The sequence below is a fragment of the Varanus komodoensis genome, unplaced genomic scaffold, assembly GCF_004798865.1.
Source record: "Varanus komodoensis strain SLA01 unplaced genomic scaffold, ASM479886v1 scaffold31, whole genome shotgun sequence".
Taxonomy (NCBI): Eukaryota; Metazoa; Chordata; class Lepidosauria; order Squamata; family Varanidae; genus Varanus; species Varanus komodoensis.
In genome coordinates, this window is record NW_025335780.1 from 3538998 (window position 1) to 3554757 (window position 15760).

At 43.0% G+C, this 15760-nt stretch overlaps 1 protein-coding gene across 6 annotated transcripts in view; it reads right to left on the bottom strand.

The window, feature by feature from the left end:
* The window catches only part of PCDH9 (protocadherin 9), an 802518-nt gene that overhangs the window by 580795 nt on the left and 205963 nt on the right, over positions 1-15760 (bottom strand). The window contains exon 2 of one of the 6 annotated variants that reach the window (XM_044437861.1): positions 8724-9544. The exons of the other annotated variants lie outside the window; for them this stretch is intronic. Coding sequence (XP_044293796.1) covers positions 9503-9544 — 42 coding nt within the window. The 3' untranslated portion in view covers positions 8724-9502. Of the gene's footprint in view, positions 1-8723; positions 9545-15760 lie in introns of those variants that run through there. 6 annotated transcript variants of the gene reach the window in all.

The following is a 15760-nucleotide window of genomic DNA, read 5'->3' on the forward strand; positions in this document are numbered from 1 at the left end:
TGAAACATGATATTGAAATTAACTGCTGCCCATTTTATTCCAGCTATTAAAATCAAGCTCAAACAACAAACGCTGAAAAACATCTCAGAAGCTCTAATTTTGTCCCATTGCTGCCCATTAATGAAAGTGGAGCCATGCAGAGAAGCCGCCAAGAATATCTGGTGTGCCTTCATCCTACAAATGTGGTGGCCACATTCTTCACTCAACTGGCATTTCACTGGCAAGTCCTGTGGTTTCCACAAAAGCTTTCCAGGAACTTTTTCTGCCAAGGAATCCCAGCACATCTCGCACACAAAGCAGCACTGGACTGAACATTTCTGTGTTGCTTTTTTAAATCATTCTCCTTCAAATGGATGCAAAGGAAGTGAAAGAAATCCTCATGGGTTGGGTTCAGGGTTCCAGGTATGCTTCCAAAGGTAGGACAGCCAAACAGTGTATACGAGCATCCTATTGTTCTTTAGCAGTTCTGTCTCTGCCAGCCTGCAGTCTCCTCAGCTTCCCACACTTCATTTAAAGCCCCACCAGCTTGGGAGGCTGCATAATAGGAAAATAAAACCCATACACAGCACCCTTGGCCACCTCACAGTGATTAGATAAACTCAAAAACACTAGCAAAGTAATTCAAAATATACTATAAAACATCCCAGGGATGACACACAAACATCAACTACAGCAGAGCAGATGTCTATATCTGTTTTGATTTGCAAGTGGTGTTTCTATACCACCATTCAAATTAGGTTCTCAATCCACAGGAGTACGGAAGATATGCATTTATCCTCCTAGTGTTAATACCATTCTTTTAGGATGAATCCTATACACTATTAATGAAATTCTTTTGAGGAACTCTGATGAACTTCCCATGAATCCACTGATGTTGGAGAAAAGTGATTTAAGACACATTGGCATGAAAGAAAAAATTCTAATGCACATTGGCGTAAAATATATGGTTCAATCAAGGGACATGAAAAGAATCTGTTTCCAGCAGCCCTGCGCCTGAGTTGCTGGTGAGTGTGCCCAGCGTTCACACAGGGCTTGTCAGGAATCGAAGGTCAGTTGTCTGAATTCGCACAATGGGGTGAGTGTCCACTGCTTCGCCCCAGCTTCTTCCTACATGGCAATTCAAAAGCGTGCCTATGTGAGTAAACAGGTGCCACTTTGATGGGAAAGGCAATGGCATTCCATGTACCTCGGTGTCTAGTCACACCAGCCACATGACCATGGAAGCAACTTTGGACAGCGCTGGCTCTTCAGCTTGTAAATGGAGATGAGCACCAACACCAGAACTGGACACATATGCGCAGGGGACCCTTTTGACCTGACATTAAAGAAGGCTGTCTGGTTGCACAGCCTTTGTTCTGCGACTGCAAACTTCCTCTTGGCTCAGGGTACTTTGCAAGACTGTGCTGAGCTCGAGATGGACAAACTCTACTAGGACAAATTCTACTAGGTTTCATCCCAATCCACATTCAACCTACCAAGGACTGTCCTTGAGGAAGAAGACAGGAAAGAGACTAAAGAGAACATTTAATTCATGCTCGCTCTTTTCCTGTAGTATAGTGTGTGTGTGTGTGTGTGTGTGTGCGCGCACGCACGCATGCAGTTAAGTTCTTGTTTTCAGTTTTATCACAGTAAACTGCCCAGTTCTCCAGTGATTCCATGTATTGTCCCAGTTGCGTACTTGCTGAAAAACTGCCGGAGATGGAAGTGCTATTTAAGTTAGTGCTACACCAAGCACCTTGATCTCTTGTATATCTGTATAAAAGACTGAAATAGTCTGAAATGGTAGCTGAAAGTCCTTCATTTTGATATGCAGATCAGAATTCAAATCGATCTGGTTATAGTTCACCATAGGGTAAGTCTCCATGCACCCAGGGCAGGATCTCAATGTACTACTGGAACACTGGAATAAAATATTACGGAAAACGGTCAGCTAGCATACAGTGGACCCAAACGATTTCGATCCTGAAAGTCAGAAACAAAATGCTGTCCAGAGACAGTGAAACTTAAAAAGTTGAAGTTTACCACAGAAATGTGCTCTGTTTGGCCGTGGTGGTGTGTGTTTTAAGGCATAAAAGATAAAAAATATCTCAGAGGGGGTATCATCTTTCCTGTCATCACTGACAATGTGTGTATTACTTTATGTCTGTGAATGGAATCCTTCGTGGTAACAATCTTCTTTCCTATCTCCATTGTAGCTTTTGCCTCGTGGCCTACGATTCTGTTGAGAGGAAGCGACATGTGAGGAGGAGTGATAACCTTTGACCTTGTCCTTCTTAAGCAATATTAACATCTCTTTCAAGATCTTTGGCTATACTCTGCCACTCTTTCCCTCAGTTCTTCCACCCACCCCATTTTTGAAATCCTAATGGGCATTGACTATCAGGCTTCTGCTATTCAGCCTCTGCCAAGCACTTTTTCCACTAAGGTGTGACTAGCAGGGACTACATAAAGCATCCCTTTTAATCAGGGAAGGGCTATATCAGCCACTAAGGTTGTAACCATCCTCCCCGGGGTCCCTCTCATCTTCTTATGCTTGGCCCTCACTTAGGAAGCAAGCTCGGTTGAGAGGAAGTCTGCCAACCCTTGTGGAACTCTTGTCTTGCCTGCAAAACTTCTGCAACACATGCAGCACAAACAAAAGCTGCAAGCTGTGTGCATGGAGGAGAGATGCCACCTGTGCAGCAGGTCTAGGGGCTTGATTCCTGGCAGGTGCCAGCACAAACTCCCTGTGTGCTTTCCAGGAAGCTGGACTTGTGGCTACAAGATTGGGCTGTAATCCAGGGAGCTGATTCCAATAGATTCCCAACCCCAAAACAGATTCCTCACCCATCTCTGCCCACAACAGTAGAAGAGATTCTACAAATACAGCTACGCAACTAAATTTGGGTCCTCCAATGGATGCTTGGGTCTCCCAGTCTTTGGATGGAACTGACACATGTTCCTGGCTCCATGGTTCTACTGCATGCAAGGTTGTGGTTGTGTTTACGTTTTCGGGCCCACTGTCATTCATATATAACAGCTTATTGGTACATACAGGGTGTACAGTACTAGTCAATGCATTTGAAAAACAACCTTGTTGAGATGGGGAAAAGTTTGTGATTTCTGGTGTGCAGACTATGTACATTCCTGGGCAAAGGTAGCTTACCTATGGTGAGCCACCTATTGCACCCTCACACTGCAAGTACCATAACATACTCTGCACAGGGCTACCCTTATACATGGTCCCGAAGCTTCACCGAGTGGGAAATGCAGCAGAATTTCTGTGTGATGCACCAAGCTGCTGATATATCACACTGTTGCTGGGAGAACTACATTGGTGCACATTTGTGCTGAGACCAGGCTTAAGGTTTTGATATTTACATGTAAAGTCTTAACTTAGGATATCTAAGAAAGCATGTTCTTTGGTAAACATGTACCTGACTGCTGTAATCCTTAATAGAGAATGTCCTGCCTGGATCATATCCTGGAAAAGTCTACCTAGTGACAACCAGGAAGGGGTGGTAGTTCCCACTTCCCCTGGAAATAAGGTGTGCATTGACCCCATTACCCTGCCCTCTACCTTACTGCCTCTTCCATTCATTGAGACACCTGAGCCATGTCTGTCTATCTGGTCCTGTGTATAAAACAGCAGCATATCAGAGAAAGTCATCTTGGTGGTCCTGGATGTCAGCCTCCTACCTGTCCACCTAAATTTAGCTTCTAGAGTCTCACAACTAGATTTCCCCATGTCATTAGTAGCAACATGGAACACAACAACTGATTCCACCTCCATGCTATCTCAAAGACTAGGTAAATGGTTGTATGATGTCTGCAACTTTGGCACCCGGAAGGCCATTCACCATACCTTCTGCATGTCCATTACAAGCTCAGCTAGCTATGTGGTCACTGATCAGATCTTCCACTACCAGACATTCCCCACCACCTGGAATTGCATTCTCAAAGTGAGGGGCTAAATTCATCATGCATCCCTTCTTAAAATTACACACCAGTTCCCTAAGATGGAGTGGAATCCCATCCAAATCAAGCAACCCACCTTACTCCTGGATCTGAGAATTGTTTATCTGCAGAACCTTCACATTACCAGGATGAAGTCTCATTCCATCCAGCCCATCTCTGGATCTAGACAGCAGTTTAAGACTTGGACATCAATCCTGATCCAGATACACTGATATTGTGCTCCAAGTCCTCTCATGATGATTCCACTCATGATGTCCTCTCATGATGATTCCACAAAGCTTCATATGCATGGCAAATAGGAATGGGGACAAGATGGTGCTTGGACACAATTACTAGTGGGGGCAGGAAAACAATCACTCAATACATTTTGCTGAAACTGACCCTGAAAATAGATCAGAACCACCATATACCATATAAATGCCAGAGAACAAACACAACCCATTCATCATAACTACAGTAACTTTTTGCTCTATCTCACAGAGATGGTCCAGTAGGATACTGCAGTAAATGGGACTGAAAGGTGCTGAGATACTGAGGTAAGAACAACAGGGCTAGATTTCTATCCTTTTCCTGACAATGACCATCCGAGAACCTAAAGCCAATTTGGTTCCAAAACTAGGTACAAATTTGGTTCTTTCAAGAGCATCTGGAACTGAGCAGCCACCATTTTGTTGAGTATTTTCCCCACAAAATTAGGAAGTAAGCAATATTTGTTCAATACTTCTGGGTCCAGAGCAGGTTTCTTCAGAAGAAGCTGCATGACTTCGGTCTTTATAGGCAGTCAGCACAGACATACGCAATGATAATTTCACTGCAATGACAAATTCACTACCTAGTTATCTTTGATTAGCTATGATGGGAAAAGTTAAAGCAGGCACGTCTGCCTCACACCTTTAAGCACCCTGTTCACATCTTTGGGAGTCAGCTATGAAATCTGCTCCCAGAAAGTCAGTACATTGGTTACAGCCCTCCTATTTATGAGAAATATAGCATCCAACCCAGCAGGGAATTGAGCAATTTGCGATGGAAGAGTTCTGCAAAGCTACAGTGGAATGCCAAAGGTTTAGTTTCCCCAATCAACAGTGGCAGATATTAAAATCGCCCCAAAACCAATATATCATGTCACCTGCTTGGAACCCAGACATCGGATGTGAGTCCTGTTTTATTATGCTTTGAGCAGAATTCAGTGGCTACCCCAGTTGAGATGTAGACAAGACCAAGTAGTGCAAATTAACTTACTGCAGTTGACATTTTGCAAGTGCTTCTTGAAATCGTGTTAATTCACCGTCACTGTTGCTAAGGCTGCTTGTACAGGGGCACTTTGCAGTGTACACAGAAGAGTCATGTAACCACTATCAGCAAATGAAAGACTTTGACATTTTTTTCTCTCTCGATCATAAGAAAATCAACAACTGCTAAAGGTTAAATTATTCAGCTGCTTGCATGCACCTATAAGAACAAGGGCTTTTTTGTCATATCCAGTATCTTGCTGCTGCTTCTGTCCCTGGATTTCATCCCAACTCTCTTGCCTATTTCTTCAAGGGGAAGGGAAAACTGCAACTTGTGGCGAGTCATTTACATCCACTCTACCAACTGAGGAGAGGGAAACCTTGTGAAGAGCCCCATAGGAGCTCGCAAAACCAGGCAACGGCTTGTTCTAAAAAATCTAGACAGGTTCTCAAAGCATCTCGGAGGAGGGCTTTCTCTGCGGTGGCGCCTAAGTTATGGAATGCGCTCCCCAGAGAGGTCCGCCTGGCGCCGTCGTTATTTGTTTTTCGGCGCCAGGCGAAGACCTTTTTATTTAAGCGGCATTTTAACTGTTAGTATTATCTGATCTTATCTGGCCAGGGCGGCTTATTTTATATTGTATTTTTTGGATTTTTAATTGTTTATATTTATTGTAATTTATATTATAATTACTTTTATTTATTGTTGTGAGCCGCCCCGAGGCTTCGGCGAATGGGGCGGCATAAAAATGTTTTAATAAATAAATAAATAAATAAAATCTCAAAAAGTTTCTGTATGAAGGCATTTCCTGTGTTCCACGTTCCAGACAAAAAGTGAGCAGTGTCAGTGAGGGAACATCAAAGGAGGTGCTGAATAGAGGAGGAAAACTTCCGATTCACACAATATACATGCAGCCTTCTGGTCTTGGTACAATAAGTGAACATTAGTGCCCGTAAAAAGACTGAAACCAACCAAATAATGAAGACTGGCTTCTTTGTTTGCAGTTTATACCTACAGGCTGAGAATGTACTCCATTGATGTGTGTTTGTATTCCGTTCTCACCTATCTGCACCTCCTGAAACCCAAAACAGGAACAGACGCAATTTGCAGTTGGGAAAAAAGTGGACTTACAGGCATGTAATACAATATATACACATACGTATCTGACAAATGCATGAACGCTGTGTGCTGTAAAATGCACATTAATTTTAGTCCAAGTGTGCAGAACTTCAGGCAAGTATGCCAAATTTAGCCCTCCCAAGTTTCCCAGAACATCAAACACCCCTTTCCTGTCTCCACACCCTTTGCTCCAGTGCCTCTTTCATTTGACGGTTTTCCACTACTTCCACCACCTTTCTCTCCTCTCAATAGTTAAAATAGCTCTCCTAAGGAATAATTACTTGCAGTAGGAATGTTAACATAAAATCTGCTTGTATGTTTGATATTTTATCCTCTTTCCATTTGCCATTGGCTTGCTCATCATTGACATATTTATTGTTAGATTAAACTTGTTTAAATGTCAGCCATTACTACTGTGCTGTCTGGGCGGCCTCTACAACAAATATGCCCACACCTAAGTGTTAGTGAGACTAGGGTTAAGAGGAAACCTAGTGGAATCCACCCTTCTAGCATTCACTTTCATATTTGCCCTGGTCCTGGAAAGTCAGCAGAGCAACCACTCACCAAATGAAGGTTGTGCAGGGACGAACTGTTTGCACTATGCAACTGAGAGAAGTGTCTTTTTAGTGGCATCTCCCCAAGGAAGGCTACACTGGCTACGCGCATTGATGCCATTTTGCCAGGCAGCAGAGAGTGTCTTGGTCCATCAGAAGTAATCACCTCTCTTTGGGCATCATTGCCCCTACTGTTTTAAATGCTATTCTGTTTGCAGATATCAACCACTGTGTTGGGGACTCTTTTTCAGAGTTGAAAGAAGTTTTACAAATAAATAAAAATATTTTTATGCTGTGAAATATCAGACTGCTGCCCCTAGTCCATAGATTGACTTCCGAGACAATGGGCAGCATCCAACTGAGCCTTTCATTGACTCAAAGGACACTGTCCCAGGAGAAACTAGGTTCCAAATCCATCTAACTGTACAGCTCCACAAGATCTGTGCATCATGCTTGTGCGATTACAAACACTTGCACAACTGGCCGTTCTGGTGTGATGGACAATAATGTGCATGGCAGGACAACTCCATTGGTGCTACGGGTACTGGATACCCACCTCTCCATGTGTGCTTGCCATCTGTTTTGGACTGCAACTTTTTGAATCCCCAACACCTCTGTGGGGGCACAAGGTTAATGAAGGCCGATTTGGAAAGCTGTGGGTGAAGACTGAGAATTGGGACCCAAACGTTCATGGGAAAAAGGAATTTTGGGGAGGGGTTTCAGCAAAAGAAAGAGGTGGGATTACCTAGGTGCTCTTAGAGTATGTTCAGACCTATGCAGCCACAAAGAAAGCCAATATAGCTTTCTGTAGCAGTCAATGATGGGAAAAAGTCTGTCCATGGCTCTGTCCATGGTGCTTAAACCAAAATGATTCATTCACATCTGGAAGCTGTTGCCTTCTGCTGCTGTTAAAGAGGACAATGAAAAAGGCATGTGTGAACTGACTCCAAGATGACTTAGTTCCACAAGTGGAAACCTTTTACAAAGGGGCATAAGGAAGTAAACAACTTTTCTCTCCCCATGCCCGAGGGAATATTGTACTACAAGCAGCACTGAGAATTAATCCAATATGGCATGAGGGCTCCACGTGCCAACATGAAAAGGAAGAAATGGAGCATGAACAGATTTCCACAGGAGAAGGGTCACAAGCTGATTGCCATTCATTGCAAAATAAGTCTTCAGAATGATGAGCAACTGCATGTTGCCATGGCATGCCTGTGATACATCGTGTGATGACTTCTGTATACCAAAGCCAATGTTTTCTTCAAGATGGGAATTCAAAGCGACTGAAGCTGCCAGCTTGTGTGTGTCTCCGGAAGGACTGGGAGGAACTTATTTGAATTATCGTTTTCCCCCTCTCCCCTTTGTGCCATAATACTGGGATCTGAGTCAGGTCTCCCGATGAAACTGAGCAGCAGAAAATTTCAAGCTGACCACAGGAAATCTCCAGTTAACAAAAAACCCATTCCATTAAGCATGCAACTTTAGCTTTCTCTTTTCACTCAAGCTCCAAAATGCTTGGAAAGCGCAGCTGTTATAATGTAAAAGCATAAGAAAATCCCTGCCAGACCAGACCCGAAGCCCATCTAGTCCAGCACTCCATCCACATGATGGCAAACCAGCTGCTGGCAGGCCCTCAAACAGGATGGGTGCAGGACCTCCTCCTGCCCAAGCTCCTCAGTAAGTGTTCTATGTAGGCATGCCACCTCTGGTCAAGGAGGAAGCAGATGAGTAGCAATGCTAGTACCATGGAGAGCCTCCTCCTCCTCCTCCTCCTGCTCTTCCTCCTCCTCCTCCTCCATGAATCTGTCCAATGCCTTTTTAGAACCACCCAGATGGGCAGCCATCACTACTTCTACTGCCAGCAAATTCCATAGTCTAACTCTTTGTTGTGTAAAAGGACTTCCTTTAATCTCTCCTAAACCTTCCACCAATCATCTCCATGGGATGATTCCAGGTTGGAGTGTCAGGGGAGAGGGAGAAAAATACCCCCTTCTCCACTTTTTCCACACCGTGCATTATTTTAACCACCACCACCCTTCATGCCTTCCATGGCTTGCCTTTTTTTCTAAGTGTTTTTAAAGTCCCCACTTGTAGCTGCTCTTCACAGGGAAGATGTTCCAACCCCCTTGTCATTTATGTTGCCCTTCTCTGCACCTTTTCTAACTCAACAATGCCCTTTTTCAGGTAAGGTGACCAGAAGTGAACACAGTAGTATTCCAGGTGTGGTCACACCAAAGAGTTGTATAAGGGAAGCAAATCTTGGCAGTACAATTTTCTATTCCATACCTGATTATGCTTAGCACCAAGTTTGCTACAAGCTACATTTGCACTTTCAGACCCATCTGCACTTTCAGACCAATTATACAAAGCCTTTCCTTATGCTGGATGTTCTAGGAACACCTAAAGATGTTCCTGGTAGGAGGTACTATCCATATCTAATATTTTACCGGCAGTTGGGAACAAGAATAAGTTTGTCAGCAGCAACTCGGGCACAGTTCTGTGAATACCACCTGGGCAAACTTTCTCTTAGATCCTAAAGTACAGCATTGATTTGTCGGATACCACAGTACATATTGTGACCCAACATTTACCTGCTGTGTTCACTGTGTAAGTGGATTAAGCCCATTTCTTCAATTGCTTGGCTATTCTTCTTCTTCTTTTGAGGGTTCTTTTGAGGGTAATCTCTGCAAGGGATTAGAAAGAGCAGCCCTCTATATTCCAGTGAAGCCACATTCCTTAACTCATGAAAAAAACTGTGACTTGAAATAATTAAAATGTTGATCTTGCTTACTATCTTTAAGCCTCTGTGTCCAACGAAATGAGAAATGTCTCAAAGAAGAAGAAGAAGGGAAGGGGGAGGGGAGGGGGAGGGGAAAATAGCCTGAACCCTCTAACCTCTGCATGGTTAGATAGAAATCAGAACTCCCAGCATTCTCTAGCCAGTTCTATATTGACTCCTTGTAAACACAAACAGGGTTGAGCCCCAAGTTGAGCTGTTGAAAGTTTTGTGCATATCATGAAAATGTTTACTTATTGCTCTTAATTTTCTGCCATAAACTCTATCTTATGCCCCAACACTATTTCTTCAGATGAATGTGCATTCTATCTACTTCATTAAGTTATGGAAAGAGACAACAATACATGATCCATACACTTTTCCATGAAATCTACAACCAAAATACTCTGACATTACTTTCTCTAGAACTAATTCTTTTCAATGAAGACTAGTGCATGTTCACTTAGCACTCCAACTGAAATCAACAAAACATTTTTCTAAAAAAGCACACAGAGGCAACTGTAATACTGCTATTTAGAGCCTGACCAATATTTTTGATCCCTTTGGAGAAGTGCAATAGGAATTCCAAATGAACTGCAAACTTGTAATAACATCACAAGGTCATTGAGTGGAGCATGTTCTTCCTTTTAACTGTTTCTTAAAGAAATACTCCAAAGCTTTGGACTTGTCTTGGTGTTTTTTAGCACAAAGCACTAAGTGGAAAGTCCAAAGGAGCTTGTATAGTTATGAGGCCCTCCTGCCAGCATTTCAGCAAATGGAACTGTCTGGGAGGTGCTTTGGGAACAGTGGAGGACATTCTGCCCACCACCAGAGTCTCCCCTAGGAGGCAAAAGAGCAATACGCCTCACTTTCTCAAGGTGATGAAGCTGGAAAAGTGGGGTGGGTGTTCCGCAGAGCAATATTTTATGATCAGTACACAATATCGGGGTAAGTGGAGGGCACAGGGAGCAATGCATATAGAAAAAGGAAGGCACCATAAGCACAGCAAGCAACAGGATGGAGGCAAACAACAGCTTGCCTCATGAATGGCATTTCTCCTGCTCATCCTAATCGCCTCCTTGTTTAATAAGCCACTGAAATGCATTAAACTACCACCCCTTTGCATTAAGGACTAGAAGCATTGTGGGTGACTTTATTTTCAATAGGAATGGCACCTTCCCCCCAAAGCCTCCAGTTCTTTGCAAGAAGTCAGATTTGTTCTCAGGTTAATCATCATTAAAGGTAGCTGACTAATATTGTAATGCTGAGAATGATTTCAGCATTCTCCTAGAGCATTTCTTGTAGCCAGGTAAGATTTCATTTTCTTCCCCGAAAGGCCACCAAGAAATAATTTAAATAAAATTTGCATGCATTTAAATACATTAGAATAGATGCACAAGACCTACTTGTTGTTCGCACATCACCAACCTGCATGGCCTGGGTGTTATTAGGCTGAAACCAAGGGGTGCATTTACCTTTGTGTGAGAGAGTGAGAGAGATGCCTCCAGGATTACTTCCCATGAACACCTGGGGCTTTGTACATGAAGAGAGACATCAGAGCTTATGGCAGATGTAAAGAAAAATCACTGTTAAATGACATTGAGGATTTGACAGAAAGAGGGGGAGGTTGGAGGAGATGCTTAAAATGAAAATTCCCAGCAGGGATGAAAAGAGTCCATCTAACCATTCCCCTATCAGATCACTCCTGCAACCGTGGTTTATTCAGATCTGCTGAAAAAAATACGTCTCTCCACCTGTCAACATCTCTCTAATGTACCCTCAGGCAATCTCAGCTGAAAGTAATGGAAAGAGTCCCCTGTGCTCGCGCATCGGGGCAACATGAATCGCGTGCGCAACAGCTGGAGAGATCAAAGAGGCAGGACAGCTTCTTCGCCTTTACAAAGTCATCATTTCATTTTGCTCTTGACCTGGGCACATTGCTCAGATAAATCTGGCTGCATAGTTTGAAACGGTAGCGGTTGGGTGACAGCTGAGGAGCACACGGTAATGACAACGTAAGAAGGAAATCGTGAATACTATTATTTCGACCAGCAATAACCAGGTAAGAATTTTCCAAGTTTCTGAGCATTAGCATTCTAAACTAATCTGGAAATGCACCCAATTAAAAACAGCTACTGTGGGTGAAGCGTCTAACAAATGAATCATTTTTATTCAAGTTGCATCCTTGGCATGAAATCTGGTTCAAATTCTGATTTTTTTCTCAGGCTTTGCACATTGAATTTAACCATTATTGGTGTACTGTGTATCTGTGGAATCCTTTAATTTATTAAGGGAGCAATCCTATGCATGTTTAGACTGAAAAAGTCCTTAGGATCCCAACGTGTTACCTTCTCATGAATGCTGGGCATAAATAGTAATAATAATAATTATTATTATTATTATTATCACATTGCATTGCATTTATATTCCACTTTTCTCCCTCTTGCAAGAAGCCCAAGCCCACTGGCAAAATTCACCTCCTCTCCATTGTATACTCAGAAAAACAGGCAAAGGAGATAATGGCTAGCTCAAAGTCACCCAGGGATCTTCATGGGTGAGTGGGAATTAGAACCCAGCTCTCCTAAGTCCCAGTTTAGCATTCCTAACCATTGCACCACACTAGTTCTCACCACATTTAGCTGGTCCTGTGTCTCACTGGCCTCAGTGGGACTAATGTCTGAGTTGCCTGTTATATAATAGCACTGCAAAGAAGCTCATTCACAAAACTGGAATGTCCCGTGTCCACTGTGTGACCTTATGCTTATCTATATGCCCTCCCGCCCCTTGAGATCAGCAACAGATGCCCTTCTCCAGGAACCTTGTCTGAATGATATTAGGAGGGTGAGTACCCAGAGGAGGGCTTTCTCTGCGGTGGCACCCAACCTATGGAATGCGCTCCCCAGAGAGGTCTGCCTGGCGCTGTCGTTATTTGTCTATCAGCGCCAGGCTAAGACCTTTTTATTTAAAACTTATTTTAATTGTTAATTTATTGGTTATTTATAGGATTTTAAATCTTTTAAGCCGAGATGCACCGGGTTTTAATATTTCTTATTGTATAATTTGTTATATTTGTGTATTTTGTTCTTGCTGTGAGCCGCTCCGAGGCTTTGTTGCGATGGGGGCGGCATAAAAATGTTTTAAATAAATAAATAAACAAACCATCTGAATGCGGTTATTTACATACTGCATTTATATCCCACTTTTTTCCATGGAATGTCAATTTAATGTTTCCTGGGCAGGTTAGACTAGCTCATTAAATGGTAAAGAAATCAGTAAAACAACAAGACAGTTAACTATTATGGAACGCAACTGTAAAAAATGAATGAATGAGTGCAATGAGAATGCATCACAATGTGAAAGACTTTGAATGTATCACAGAGCTATCCCCTCAAGGGCACCAATGACAGGTAGGTCTCTGCCTCGGGAAGAGAGCTCCACAGGGGGGTGCTGGAACCAAGAAGACTCTTCCACTGGTCAGCATCCACCTCCTGTCAGACATTAGTCTGGAGGCCTGGCAGTTTGATGTCAGCACATGGACCTTCAGGGACTCAGAGACCAAACTGTGCAGAGCAGCTTTGAAGGTAGTAACCAACTCTTCAAATTGTGATCAGAAATGGCCAGTGAACCTCTTAAATTAAGAGGGGGAAACCTGTTCTTATTGGTTGATAAGGGACATGCTTTGTATATTAGAAATGGAATAGGGAGATCTCTCCTGGGACCCAAGACAGCTGCTTCCTGCAAATGCCCAGAAAGCAGTACCAAACTGTTTAAAAACCATAAAAACCCAATCTACACAAAGCATTATTTTCTAAGCTGGGCAAAAATAGGACCCATCTTACCTCCATAGGTAAGAATACCCACAATGGGGCCCTGCTATAGAAAGGGCTCGGTCTTGTTTTCTAGAAACCAGGCTTGAGGGGTCAGGATTAAGAGGACCTCTGAAGACGACTGTAAATGATGAGAAGCTGCATGCATCTTTTTAGATATCCAAGCTATACCTGTTTTTATTTGTTTCACTGCCTGATTTAAATTCTGTAATGGTTATGTTTCCATTGTATTTTGATGCTGTTCTAAACATTTCTAATCCTGCCTGTAGGCCATCTTGAGCAGCATTGCTTTTAACAGAAAGAAGAAAATAGGAATCAAATGTGTAAAGTAAAAGTACTTTACAAAAAAGTAAAGACACAATTATGCTTTATAAGTATCAACCAGCCACTTCCACCAGGGCCAGAAACACTAGGAACAAATGTAGTCAGAATAAAGCCATGGTCAGGTGCTATACAAAGTCAATATCAGAAGGCAATCTAGTGGTCACGTTTTGCACAAGGTGTTCAGAACAGTCTTCAAGGGTGGCCCCATGCAGAGAGCTATGCAGTGATCTAAATGAGACCTGATTAAGGCAGGGATCACCGTGCCCTGAGCCACTTCCTCCAGGAAGAGGCACAGGTGATGAACACGTGCAACTGTCTCCTGGCCACAGCAGCCCAACCCTTCAGAAGCATTCAGGCCCAGAAGTGTCCCCAAGGCTACAATCTGGCTCTTCATATGGAATACAACCCCATCCAGAACAAGCTATATCCCAACAGAACCTCCATTTTCTCTAGTTTGGACTTGGCTTGCTAACAGCATCACTTTATCCCTGCAACAATTCCAGACCGCTACAATCTCCTTGCCATCCACTGATAGAAGGCCAAACCCAGGAATTATCAGTATGATGGTAACAGCCAACCACCATTTTCAACAAACAGAGACCTGTGCAACCTTAGGCCAACAGCAAGGGACTAAGCAATGACCAGGATAGTTACAGGAAACCCCAGATAATAATTAGGTCCTCTTGGCCGGGCTACACTTTGGTGGCCCTCCCCAAAGTCCATACCTGTAAGATACGGTCAAGATTTGTTTCAAGTAGCTCACTGATGCTGACCTTGAAAGCTGCCTTATCAGGATGTGTGTCCACCTTCTCTTCACTCTTGCACAATAAATGCCACTGTTTCTCTAATGCTTCCTTTTTTGATGCATGGCCAATTGTAAGTACTGCAGTGCAGATAAATAGGTGGGTGCGTATTTCAAATTAGCAGTGAAAAATATTGGGGGAAAGGGGGCTGGTGGACTTCAGAAAAGCATGAGTGGCTTTGGATCCTGGATCTGGAAAAGAATTGTTCTGATGGGATTCTTCATGCCCTGTTTTCTCTTGAGGACAGAAACCTGCTTTTTCTATCTGCATCACTCGAGCAGATTTAGATTCCTTGGTGGTTTCATTCACGGAAAACTCACGGCAGCTTTTCCCCACCTGTCTTAAATATCAGCTTAATGTTAGGTGTAAATACAGTTCTAATTTACCAAGTTGATGAAGTGTGCTCTTCCTGACACAGTGCAAAGAAATTTCCAGGTTTGGTGATGTGAACATATTGTTCCTCCCATAAGAGGAAACTAGTTTAATTCAAACTTAGGTGCTTGTATCAAGATTCCAGAGCAGGTAACCGTAGCTACTCATTAGAGATGTGTAAGCAATTTATTACCTGCCTAGTTCTAATTTGCCCATTTTTCCTCTTGACTAAAACCTCCCCCAACTGCGAATCAGTCATCTATCCCATATAAACGCAACCCTGCAGTGCGTACAGTTGCTAACTTCCATACAATCAAGAGGAGAATGGGGAGAACTCATCCCCTTCCCCCAGTAATTGGCACTGGAAATATACTGGCAGTCTCTGTGGAAAATACCTGTGAGAACTGGATAAAAATGAATCCTTGAAAATGAAGCTCGTGTACAAGGCAGAAGAGAGAAAGCAAGGGATACATTCTTTAATGACAAGATTGAGTTTACCTGTTTGTAAGCAAAATGGCAGCTACATACCCTTAAAGAGCTTTCCTTGGAAATGATGACATCTTGCCTCACACTTAAAGTTCAGACAGCATGACCACTTCAAAGATTTAAAGAACTCTATCCAGAGGAAGGTATGGAAGCGGTGAGACTGGCAAGTTGTCTCCTTTGAGCTAGCAAATGATTTGCTCGTAAAACCCAACTTTCAGGAAGAAAGCACTTTTCACAAAGCGGAACACAGAAGTATTCAGTATGCTTTCACTGTGGGTGTTTGCTTCTTCCCATCTTTCCACCATGCTTCTC